The sequence below is a fragment of the Pavona decussata genome, unplaced genomic scaffold (assembly GCF_977016875.1).
Source record: "Pavona decussata unplaced genomic scaffold, jaPavDecu1.1 SCAFFOLD_299, whole genome shotgun sequence".
Lineage (NCBI taxonomy): Eukaryota > Metazoa > Cnidaria > Anthozoa > Scleractinia > Agariciidae > Pavona > Pavona decussata.
The window spans coordinates 137,090-149,914 of NW_028145696.1; the positions used below are offsets into that span (position 1 = coordinate 137,090).

The window sequence follows — 12,825 nt, forward strand, 5'->3', positions numbered from 1 at the left end:
TTGCTTATATAAAAGCAGGAAAATAATAATTATATGTACAGCCACATCGTAATAACTTGTAGAGGATGTATTAAAAACCCAGGGAGACTAGACATTATAATTTATGTCTAGCTTAAGCATATAGAGGGCGTTCATTAAAAGGAGATATTTGATAAGCTCTGACAGCCTCATCGATTCTAAGATCTAATGCAATGGCTTTAAAGCTGCATGGCTTAACAACTCCCGTAGCTATTGTTCTCAGTTGTGTTTCCAAATATCAGTATCTCTTCCAAAGTTACGGTCCACAAACTACTGAAGTAATGACGTCTTCTTTAGCTTTTTAATTCTCAATTATATCCTCGGGAGTTTTTCACATAGCCCTTTATTGCGTATCAGGAGTTCTGTGCCCGTTGTTCGAAAGCCAATAAACGCTAATTTGGTCATTATTCGTTGCCATAAGAATTGAAAGTGTATCGTTTACAAGGAAAAGAAGAGAATGCTACTTACAGCCGTAATAGCTTTGTGTTGTGGCTGAAAATCTTTGGTGGTAGGTTTTGCAATTTGTTGTACTGCATATACCTACAAAGATAAAATAAAATAAAAAATTGCGATAAGAAAAAGAGAAGCTTGCAATGATCATGGAATAGGCCGGTAACGAGTTGAAAACGAGGCTAAGTGCAAAGCCTTTCAAATTTAAATTAAATTTGCTTGAATATGAATGAAAACTAATTTTCATAATAAAAACTTTGCAGTAAGCTTCGTTTTCACAATGAGGTGCAAAGAAACTCGGAAATGGCCGATTCGAATCGTGAATATGGTCTATTTTTAGGTTTACTTACAAGTGTTTAACAACACACCGTGCGCAAGCTGCAACTATAGAAAGTCTCACGATCTATTTAGTGCTCAATTTAAAGATGAATAACAATGGTACAGTGTAAATTCAAAAAAAAGCTGCAGTCAATATTTTAATCTGTTTGACTATTTAATTAAAATATGTATACCATATTGACATGCCTTTTTCGCCCGTTCGTCCACTCATTCATTCTCTCTTTTTTTTATTTTCTTTTGCCAACAGGGACAGCTATCACAGCAGCTGTTGTTATTGATTTTTAGCTTGCCAGTAACTGTTTTATAACGGAACGTTTTCGCCAAGTGATGGCACAAGTAAAAGTAAAGTTTCCCTACTTAATGTATCTCCGAATTACCCTCAGAAGATGTTTGATTGAGCTTTTAGTTTACACTTAATCATAATACAGAACAAACTTTTTTAAAAGAAACCAATTTAAAGAACAATTTTCAGGCGAAGCCTCTGACGTTTGGACCGTGCTATATAAAAGTTCACGAATTACTTGGCATTACCTCAATCAGTTTTTTTGTTAAACAAATGCAATTAACCATTGATCCGTTATGTTGTATCTGTTAAGTTATATTTTTTCAGTGTACAAAATAAGTAAAAAAAATACTTACAAATACTTCAAATTCCCCAAGCCATGAAACACACTTTCGTTCAACTGAGTCAGATTGTTGTCGTTCAAAAGACTGCATCATTTACAAAGGAAACACATCAAGTATATTAGCAAAGTAGCTTTATTCAAGGATGACAACGTTTAGTATCGATCATGGTAAAGAATCCCATTATGAACATTGTGAATTACTAAGATCACCACGTTGCTTTCTGCAGGTTAGTAAATGAACATTCGCTTATTGCGAATGGCCATGGGCTCAAACATCGCTAAGGACAAGATTTGCTCTGGCCACTGAAGGAGTGCACTGAATTGCATTAATGGTACTAGTGTAAGAGGATATAAGTGTTGCCGGAAGATGAATGCTGTTTATTTATGCATCAGTTGTAGAACGACCTTTATTAGCTCAATATTTACTCCGACAACAGAATGTTGTCGTGTGCCCAAACTGACCCTGCATTGTTTGACCAAAGGCAGTTCGGTTTTTTCCAGACTAGTGAGATTTTACATGCCGCTCATTGGTCAATGTAACTTGATATGGAAAACTGTCCCAAATGTCGGTGCCATGATGAATTACTGCTTCATTCAGTGTTATTAAGTGACACAAATATGGGGCTTGATTAAAAAAGCACTTCAGAAACGCATTAGTTTGTGCCTCCTACTTATCTGAAGTTTAGACAGGAGTGTTTTGCCAGGTTCTAAAAATAGCATTTGCCGGAGTTGAAATAAAACATCTCATATTAAGTGGACGTTTCTAGAGTCATTGTTTGTGTTTCGAGGGATTTTCTCGAGCGCTAAATTGGATCACTTGGCTGAATAACACAAAGAAAACATGTATAGAAGAAGATCATCGAGAACACAGGGAACGACTGCAGATAACTCCCGCTTTTCTGAATATGCTTCAATGGACTCGAAGGAGTTTCGATTACGAAAAACTATTTTAAGGGTACAATGTTTATTGCCAGAAAGTCGGTTTTTAATAACTTAGAGAGCCAAATCATTGGAAACTTTACAAGGCCAAGAAGCACCTTGAGCTAATTTATACGAAGAATTACCACCAATCAATAGGAAATGGATTTGAAAAAAATTTTCTGAGAGTTTTGAGAAAAGGATCCCCTGCCTCAACTGAATACGAATTTGTCACACCTGGCTAAAATTTTATACCCATTTTTAAGGTGGTCTTTTTTTAAGTAATTCCCTTTTCTTTTCTTTTCTTCCTTTTCTCTTCTTTTTTTTAAGATAAATGCCTTGTTCTCATGTTCACTTACATGGTGTCCAGCTTAGGATTGTTGTCAAATATTCCTGGAGGTAATTCTCGTAACCCGTTGTTTTCCAACCACCTACCAAATGTAATGAGATGGAGAACTTTGCAAAAGGGCCAAAACAAACACATAAAACGACAACAATCATTTCTTTTATAATTATGCTTATTGAGGGAGCCTGTAAATTACTCTTCTTTGGAAGATGGACACTTCGTTTAGCCTTTATGAAATTCATGTATGCACGTTACCGCTGATCACTTGTTCGTGGACATTCTGAGGAGTCGTGTTTAAATCGAAAAATGCACAATGGTTCAGTTGTTTACGGCGGAATGTATTCTGATATTTACAATTTATTTTGTGATATTCAAGCGGAACAGGACACAAAAACTTTAGAAGTCGATCAATTCATGCGAATTTTCACTTAGCTTTCACGTCCACTGTAGTTCAATTTTATTCAGCGCATTTCTGCATTGTTTTGATTTCAGTGAATCGTTGTTCGCGTAATAAATATGCAGTACAACGCATCTCAAAGGTCTTGTTGCCGTTGGTTTAGTAGAAATATCCACATTATTAATTTGAAAAATAATAATAATCAAAATTCATAAAGCCATAAGTGCTTGGAAACGCCAACTTATCAAGTTTCCGAATAGAAATCTTTAATGTTGAAAGAAAAATTATTTACAATCGCTCGTAAAAGTTAGAATAAAACTGATTTTTTCCATTCGGGACAAGACGGCAAAAGGTGATATCATGATAGGAAACTCTACTTCTGTATAAATCCTGTTCACATTTAACACAATTTCTTCACTTTAGTTTAAGATGTGCGACTCGAGCTCTAGGAACAATAACTTACACACTGTCCAGCAAAGGATTGTTATCAAAGACGCCAGGAGTTAAGTTCTTCAGTTGGTTATTCGACAAAAATCTATCAACAAACAATCATAGTTAGCGAGTTAATAAGCCATGTTTCAGCATGTTTAAATGCCGTCTTAAGTTAGAATAAGTACAGTAAAACTGTGCTTATATATCTGAGAGAGTGACTTTTTTTTACATTAAATACCTGCATGACAACTTTAATATGTAAATTACTAGCCAACAAATATGGTAGATATGGAAAAAAGTGTTACGTGGACAAGGACAGATTGACATGTGAAACTTGTTGTTCTAGAATAAGCTCTTCCCACTTAAAGGGAGAGTTCCACGGTTCGGCGCATGCGCCAGCAGACCGGCGCAAGAATAAATTGTACGGGTCGACACTAAATTCGATGCGAGTTTTAGCCTGTTCCAGGCTCCTAGAGAGACGCGCGAAGGAGAGGGCGAGGGGACGAAAACGACGGGGGTGGGGGAGAGGAAAAGAGGGAAAGAAGAGGAGCCTGTAATCATTTTCTTAAACACCTCATGCCGCCCACTTTTTCCAAAATGTGTCAACATGTCAAAATGTCAAACTTTTCATTGTCCGGGTTTCGATTACTCACGCGAGTTCTCGAGTTCGCGCGGTTTTCCTTACATCGCTTCGATGTCGCGGACACCGAAAGGTTCTCCGGGTTTGAGATTTCAACCCTCAAAATCCTGTAGATTTTGCCAAAAAAATTTGACGTGTCTTGCAACGAAAGTTCCCCGGGTGTACTTGTTCAACCTCGTTCGAAATAAGGAACTTATTAACGCGACGTTATCGAGCGACGAGACTCTAGTGTTGGCAGATGTTGTGTCTTCGCTTGGTTGTTTCTTCGCAAGCTTTTAAGAAACGAAGAGCTTTCCAGCGTCAGCTGCCTCATTTGTGCGAGTATCCTGGCCAGAATTTATGGCACGTTTAAATATGTTAAAATGCGGTTGACAGACCTGCACGACTCCCACTGTGTGTGCGTTGTTTTGATAAAAGCTTTTACAATGCAAGCATGTCTTTAAGCGATTTTCCTTTTGTATAAGAGCTTCTTCCCTTTTGATCAAAACGTGATGCGACCGCTCTGCTTAATGGTGTTTATCTTGATCGTGAGGGGGAATTCTCATATATACTGAATGGAGAGTTTCTTACTGATCATTCTGAGCCGTTAGGATTAGATTTTGATATGCCATTGTGTATGCTAGCTCTGTGGCATTTGTTAAAGTTTAGCGGCTAGGATTAACTGCAAGATTTCAGGTAGCACTAAATAAATTTTATCTATGAAGATACAGGATCCGTGGATTTTTTTACTCGTGAATTCATGCTTATGCTATTGCATATCACTGCGGGAAGATTGAAACTGCCGCAGGATGTTTGTTTATCACGGATTTGAGTGTCTAACAGATCCTCGTCTTTCAAAGCTTATCATTGTTGTCTCTTGCTTTCGAGAGCTATAGCATTTGTTATAGATTCGTCGCCAATTCCTATTGCTGCGGCCGAGAACCCTAGTTGTTTTAACTGCCCGACCTGATCTCTCATCACTGAAACCATCGGAGAAACCACTATAATGGTTGACAACGGCTTGACTTCACTTGAGCACAAAGCACTCGAGACTCGAGGAAACAGTTGAAATATCAAGCTCTTCCCGAAACCGGTGGGTAGAATGGCGAAAACGTTTTTCCCACGAGCTAGATTGAGAAGGCACGCTTTTTGCTCCTTCCTGAGTACTTTAACTTGCGGAAAATCTCGAAGACAATTCTCTAAAACTGCATTAAACTCAGTCTCATCAAAACCACGCGCGTGTGACACACTCGCCATTTTGACTCTTTCAGATTCTTTCGCGATATCTTTTGAGTGATGTCTGAACTGTCAAAACTGCCCAATCAGAGGGTATACCGGGAGCTGGTATACCGGCATGAGGTGTTTAAGAGAATGATTACAGGCTCCTCTTCTTTCCCTCTTTTTCTCTCCCCAGCCCCCCTCGTTTTCGTCCCCTCGCCCTCTCCTTCGCGCTTCTCTCCAGGAGCCTGGAACAGGCTATTCGAGTTTATGGTGGAACAATCTGTTGAAATCACGCCCGAATTTGGATCATCCGCTCTTCGTTCTTCACTTTTTATTATCTTTGTTTCCTGTTGTAAATATAAGTTCGATTTTTGTAAGGTTAAAAGTGTTTTAGCATCCAAAAACGACATTTTGTCGATGGATCGTCAAAGGAGACGTGGCGGCCGACCGGCGACGGGACGTTCTGTGGACTCGCTGGAAGCACAGAAGTTAAAGCCGACAGAGTGGAGTGGATGTAAAAATCCTGTGTGGTTAATTAACAAGATACGTCCACCAACAGTGGAAAAATTGGTAAAGGGATAAGTCAGTTTAAAAAAGACAACGATTTCGCGGCACATCTGCTGGAAATGGCAAAGGTCACCAACTGGCTTTGGATGAACTCGCGAGGATTTTCTAGATTTCAATCGTACTGTTCGTCATATGGAAGTCAACTGTCCAAAACGGAGAATTCGACGGACTAACAGCATCAAACATCAGTGTTTTGCTTTGGATGGAAAAAAATGTACCACACTGAGACGCGAAAGGAATAAATATGTGATCAAATGTGCGAGTTTGTTGTAGTCGTCTATTAGCGGGCTCGAATAGCGGCCAGTAGAAAAAAAACAAACAAACAAAAGATTTGCGGCAAACTACAGAATCTATTGTAAGGTATTCATTTATCTTTAGAATTATGGTAATTGCGAATGGCAAACGCTGTTTTGATTTGACACCATGGCAGAGGTTTCTCAAATGCATTCCAGCATCTCGGAAGGACGCTCAGTGTTGTTGTTACAACGGTCGCATCGCTTCTTGAAGCTTGTGGATTTCTCGCTCTTTGCCTTCTCGCTGGTCTAATAAAATCAGGCTACCGAACGAACACACTATTGTAAGTTTATCACTGAATGCTGATGAAATACTGGATTTAAGTACGTAAGTTTGAGGGTGCTTCTCGGCTTTTCGAACCCCGCGTAATTAAAAAGGTCGATGCCGCGAGATATCGACATTGTAATAAAATAAAACCGTATACGTTCGCATAAGTTCGTAAGTTCTGGCATTTCTTGAATGTCATGGGACATTTGCACGAAGCGCTGCAAAAATCCCCATGTGTTTTACATGGGAACCCTTTTTGTTTCTCTCTGAAAGGTGACCAAAACACTGGCCGGTCAGTTTTATTTTTATGCCAGCAAGTTGTAAGACTTGCCCGCCGTATCCCGCCGGTGTTGTGTACTCGCTTCTAATTGGTCCAAAAACAATTAACTTGACAGCGCTTACGTTATCGCTCGCACATGCGCCGAACCGTGAAACTCTCCCTTTAATATACATTCTTCTTTTATTACGAGTTGGAAATTTATTCTCGGTAGAATTCATAACAATCTGAGACAAAGCACTGGATTTTCAAGATGATTCTCCTTGTTTCAGGAAGTAAAAAAAAAGTATATAAAGTTCTGAAAAGAGCCAACAACCTCGAAACAGCTATCCACGGTTGCGTATTGATTCTAGGTTTGGTCTCTATCATGTGGCTGTCGTGTTAAGTCTTCTACACGGTCAGATCAGCCTTGCAGTTATTTCAGTTATTAAAGTGATCGCATTATGGTGGAGTCAAGCCGGTCACCCACAATCTTTAGCTATCAAATAAGAGGTTTGGTAAATTTACTCACAGCCCATATGAAAGCTTTTGTTTGTCCTCAGATTCCGGATTTAGGTTGGTTAAAACAACCCGACTGTAACCACCAAAAACAAAAAATACCATGGTTTGATCATCTGTGATGATGATTAATTGACATTATTATTCAACAGATTGTAACACTGCCAAATATGGTTATGGTACACTCAATATTCGTTGTCCATCGTACCCAACAGATATTTTGCCATATACATTTTTGGGATTGTTGTACTGGTAGTTTAGCTTGGGCTAGGAGACCCTGTTTAACTTGTTTAATATATACAATTATCACAGTGACCTGTAAAAGAAACCTACCGAATTTCGTGTCTCACCTTCGACATATTGTGAGCAAATTTGAGGGTGCCTCTTAACAATTAGCCGACATGCTGTAATCCACCTTCAGCGTCTCTCGTCCTCACTCATTTTGCGAACGAATTATTTAACTCTACTGTTTGGCGGAAGACAATAAAATGCAATATTTACCAGTTCGGGGCACGTATTATGTTTGTGTTTACTGTTGGTGCAGTTGTAGGTAAAAAATACAAAAATTACATGCCATTTTCGTTTAGAAACTTCAATAAAAGACAACGATTTCTCTCCATATTATCATTGTATCGATGCTCATGAGAAGTCTGTCGCCACACAGCCGTTGGGGAAAACAACAATTGTCTTTCAGATTAGACAAGCCGTTAGTACCATGCCAATAGAAAGTTACCCTTCACCACGACCTTTAATTCCTTAAGAGACAAAAAGGTTCTGTGGGGTTCCTATCAACTCCTTTTTGAGCATGCGCATGCGATGCCGTTGCCTGGGTACAGCTCCAGCAAGCAAAAAAACGAGCAAACGCTATGCGCATCGAATTTTTAAACACAATTACGTGAAACTGTGAAGTTTGTGTAGAGATATGCTGAAATTTTACTAAAACAAATGTGCGTTAGGGAGAAGCACCCCAGGCCAACATTTCTTTGTTGGAACAGAAAAATTGTGATCTTAAATGATATGACTCCAGGTTTGTAAAGGATCGCAGGTTTGCTGAGGTTGGTATCCTTCTGTAGTTCTGTAAATACCGGCGGGAAATATTTTTTCGCAAGTATAGTATTCACTAATCGGTGACACGGCGACCTAGCGTACACGTCTTAGTCATTGACAGTTGGTCTGTCGCTTTCGGGACACTGATCAGGCCAAGCATGTGGCCCTATATTGCCCACCACAGGCCATTGCTGCAGCATTTTAAAGGGTTATTGTTACTTTAACTCCTGTTTATATAACTAATTGCACTTAATCACGAACAAAATACTTCCTGGTTCCATTTTCTTAGCATGAAGTTTGACCGCGTTTCCACAAAGATATGGGAACATGGCTTTCAATCAATCAGAGCAAGCGATTACTGAAGGGTAGCCTGGGGGTGATGTGCGATGTGTGATTGTTTACACAATATTTTGGTCACAGTTTTTACACCCACGGAACATAAAGGCCAGCGATTTTTTGTTGTTTACTAAGATAGAGCTTTACTCACAACCCGAAATCCTCTCCCAGCTGATTATTCTTATCAAAAACTCCTCGATGTAGGTATTCCAGCTGGTTGTCATTCAAATTCCTGTCAACATATAAGCACAATTTAATGGCTATCACCACTTAAGGTACTACTTGTCGAGAAAAATAAAATAAGTAATCCGTCGTTTCGAAGAATTCGTGTAGAGAAAAGTATTACTTACAGACCTCTCAGTTGAGTAAGTTGATCAAAAACCCTTGCAGGTAAGTTCTTTAGCCCGTTGTTATTCAAGTTCCTGTAAAAATAAAAGAACAAGAACTAAAAAACTCATTTACTAGGTTTCAGCATTACAAAGTCCTCTTTATCTCATCAATTACTTCAGCAGTCAATCAGTGTAAGTTTACTTACAGAATACACAGCTTTATGTTCAAATCGAAGCAGTTGATTTAATACCAGCCGCAAGACGGTTAAGCAGTTTGTTTTCGAATTGCCTTGTTAATAACGTCCTGATTTTCATGAGCAACAAATTTACCGGATTTTATTCAACATTTTACTTTTCCATCCTGACTTTTAAATGGAAAAATTATGAAGAAGCACTGGCGTTACATTCAAACTATGCAAAGTTTGAGAACTTTGATGGTTTGCTTTGACGTGTTTGACAGTTTTCAACTTGTTCAACCAATCAAATCATTTGAACCATTTTAACAAGGATTGCGATGGGCTTATTTTAGCGTGTTTTATGAGAGTACACGAGGAGCCGCGTAGAGGTGTTAAAATTAATTAGGTTGAGTGACCGTTGCTATGATCAAATTCCTGAGTTAAAAGCAGCAATCTGTCAACAGTATAGTAAAGAATCAGTTTCATTCGCGTGTAATGTCTAGATCGAGCTTGCCGCAAAGCAATGAAGTCTTTGTGACTAGAAAGCTTGGCTTCTGTGGAAACGCCTAGTTAACTGGAAACGAAAACTCATCCCATCTGTCCAGAAACCTGACTATACATCGACCGTCGGAAAAGGAAACATCGCAATTTTAACTAAAGATTTTCGTTTTCCCGCCAGTCTAATTGGCGCGCTAAATGGTCCTAAATCGACGAACCATAACATCAATGATGTGTTCGCCCATCGCCTCTACGATGCAAATGTAGAGTTTAATTTATTTTTCGGCAAGCTAATTTCTACATCATTTTCCAATAACTGAGTGATAAATAAAGTCAATCGTCATCCTCCATTCGTCCGCAAAGGTAAGTGCAATTTTTATGTTTACGTTATATATATCAGTTTTATCAGGACTCGCGATTTCGTGATTTGGGAAAAAGTGTAACGGCGTCGATCACCAGCTTCCATTTACCACGTATGTAAAAAGTCTTAGCATCAGAGTCAATAATAAATGTTTATGATGATATTGTTGCGGCACCGTGTTAGTATTTCAGACGGTAAGACCAAAACAAAAATCGAATGGCAATCAATGTCCACCACGCTGAGTGCAACAAAAGTGTGCAAAAATGCCGGCTAAATATCCACGGTTTTATTTATGTAAAGGTAAAGACAGAGTTAGGTCAAAGTTTTTCTCTCGGGTGTGTCGCCTGAGAACAATAAGCAATCGGGTGCGTCGCCTTTGCTTTGCCGTGTTTAATACTCGCTGCACATCGACGATACCTTTATTTTTCTCTGGATTTTTCAATTGTTCGGAGGTTTTTGACTGAACCGGAAATATTCGCCTGCACGCAGAGAGTGGATGTTGATTGCTGTCATTCTTTTTACAACGCACTGGGGCTCGTGTTGCACCAAAAATGTTGTTTTAGACTGTCAACAGCACTCCCGTAAACAATATAGGCCTCCTGTGATGATCGACGAAAAATTTGGATGGCAAAATCGGTCGCTAAGGTGTGCGGCTCGCCATGAGATGCAGGGTGACGCTACTTATGTTTGTTTGGAAAATGAAGTTTGTTTTGAAAATGAGGGCGACTGCATGGGGAAATAAAATGATTCTTAATCATAAAACAAATTAAGAAGAAGCCTCAACTGTGCTCTGTTCTGTTGTAAAGCACTTAGGAGGCGGTTAGCGCACTAAAGAAGTACACCATACTTCCTTCGTGATCTAGCCGCTTCCTGCGTGATATTTGCAACAGAACAGAGCACATTCGAGGCTTCTTTATTTGCTAATTTTGGAACATGTGCCCCTATGAACATAATTTATGAACATAAACTCTAACCGATCACACCAAATTGTTTTCAGACCTCTTTATTTCATCAATTACTTCAGCACTCAATCTCTGTATGTTTACTTACAGAAGCACTAGGTCTGTGTTGAAATCAAAAACCCCTTCATTCAAGACCTCCAGCTGATTGTTGGCCAAGGTACTAGGAAGAAGCAATAGCAACGTGTGCCTAATTATCAGTCTACTAAATAATATTATGGGATAAACATATTAGCCACGACAAACAGCACCCTTGAAAGAATCCAATTGGATTCAACGTTGTTGTTGTTGTTGTTAAAGACTCTTGGAATCAAGACCTTTATGTGGTTGTCACACAGAAACCTATAATTGAACAGGGATACTATTGTGGGGGGAATGAATTATTTTTTAATGTTTGATTTTCCGTTCAGTAAGTATAGAAAATCATCTACATTGCTGGTGAAGTCTAAATGAATGATTCGTGGTCACAAGTCAGCGATGCTTCAAAGTTTCATTTTTGGACTAATAAACCTTCCCAAACATCAAAAATAGTCTAGTTTTGTCGAAGATTTAAGCTTTAACTTAAAAGTTTAATTTTATTAAGGTTACCCTATACCTTCAGAGGTGTCTCGCGTCCAAGCGATGTAGCGCGTCCGGTTTAAACTATAGATACCTGAACCCTTATATCAAATTAAAACTTATAGAGCTGGCTATCAAACTAAACCATTAATTTCGAGATAAAATGAATTGCCGAATTTTTAGCGCTGTTTTGTCGAATCACGATCAATTTTTTCACTTGGAGGAGTCACTTTAAAGAGCTAAAACTCAAACGGAATTTGTTCGTTTGCCTTAAAATTTGGACAGTAGCTACTTTAACATACAAAAAACAAAAAAGTTGTCTGCGAATTTTTTCTTTCGAAATGTTTTTTTCTCCGAGAGCGATTTTTGTACAATCAATCCACATTTCTTTCATCCTATTTCGAAAATGCTCTATAACTTTTCATTGCGATTGGATATGGAAAAACGCAGATATTTTTTTTAGCGCTTTGGGTCCGGAAACTGAGGAGCAAATTAAATTAGCCAAAAAAATTTGCTGTGACTTATAGCTTTAAAAAGGTGATTCGAACGCTCGCATTAAGAGGTCATGAAAAATTCGACAATTCATCTTATTTTAAACTTCTTGGTATAGTTTGATAGTCATCTCTTTGGGTTTAATTTGGTATATGGGTTTATAGGTATCTACCGTTTAAACTGGACGCGCTACATCGCTTAAACACAAGACACCTCTGAAGGTATAGGGTAACCTTAAGGGGAAATTTCATTTCAATTTGTAGCGTTGTTCCACCTCTCTAAATCATATGCTCAATTAAAAACCTTGCAAGACTCTACAGTAATACTTAAGGATGGGGTTGTGTAGTATGAGTAAATGATGTACATAGGCCTCAGACAAAGCCCGGACAGAGCTGGTCCTGCCCTGCATCCCTGCAAATCCAATCAAACCTTTTTTTTTGTTACATTGTTCTGCCACCCTACGCCACCCCGGGCTGTGATACCAAAGATGGTATTTGCCTCCCTCGACTCCAGGTACTGGGACACCTCAGAATTGTTCATGGCTATTCTTGTCCCCGCCAAGTTCTGTCACCTGTTGACTCAATCGGTAAGGGTTTGTCATCTATTGCAATCCAGGGATCTCACGTTAAGACATTCACTGATACCACATCCTTCAATAAGTCCCTAGCTGGTTTGGTTCATGGAATAACGCGATTAACTCTAATGGTGACGTCTTCGTGGCATTGAAACTTGTCCTATGGCGGGTAGCTCTCTGTTGTCAAAGCTCTCACGTATTCCAGGCGGAGCTTAGACTTGGTATG

General features: G+C 39.0%; 1 protein-coding gene across 3 annotated transcripts in view; it reads right to left on the reverse strand.

Moving 5' to 3' along the window:
- The window catches only part of LOC146454870 (uncharacterized), a 234,341-nt gene that overhangs the window by 19,216 nt on the left and 202,300 nt on the right, over positions 1 to 12,825 (reverse strand). For all 3 annotated transcript variants that reach the window (XM_085094976.1, XM_085094979.1, XM_085094978.1), the window contains 8 exons: positions 11,067 to 11,138; positions 9,003 to 9,074; positions 8,804 to 8,884; positions 7,283 to 7,345; positions 3,558 to 3,629; positions 2,711 to 2,782; positions 1,447 to 1,518; positions 487 to 558 (listed from right to left, as the gene is read on the reverse strand). In XM_085094976.1, the coding sequence (XP_084951102.1) occupies positions 487 to 558; positions 1,447 to 1,518; positions 2,711 to 2,782; positions 3,558 to 3,629; positions 7,283 to 7,345; positions 8,804 to 8,884; positions 9,003 to 9,074; positions 11,067 to 11,138 (576 nt within the window). The remainder of the gene's footprint in view (positions 1 to 486; positions 559 to 1,446; positions 1,519 to 2,710; positions 2,783 to 3,557; positions 3,630 to 7,282; positions 7,346 to 8,803; positions 8,885 to 9,002; positions 9,075 to 11,066; positions 11,139 to 12,825) is intronic.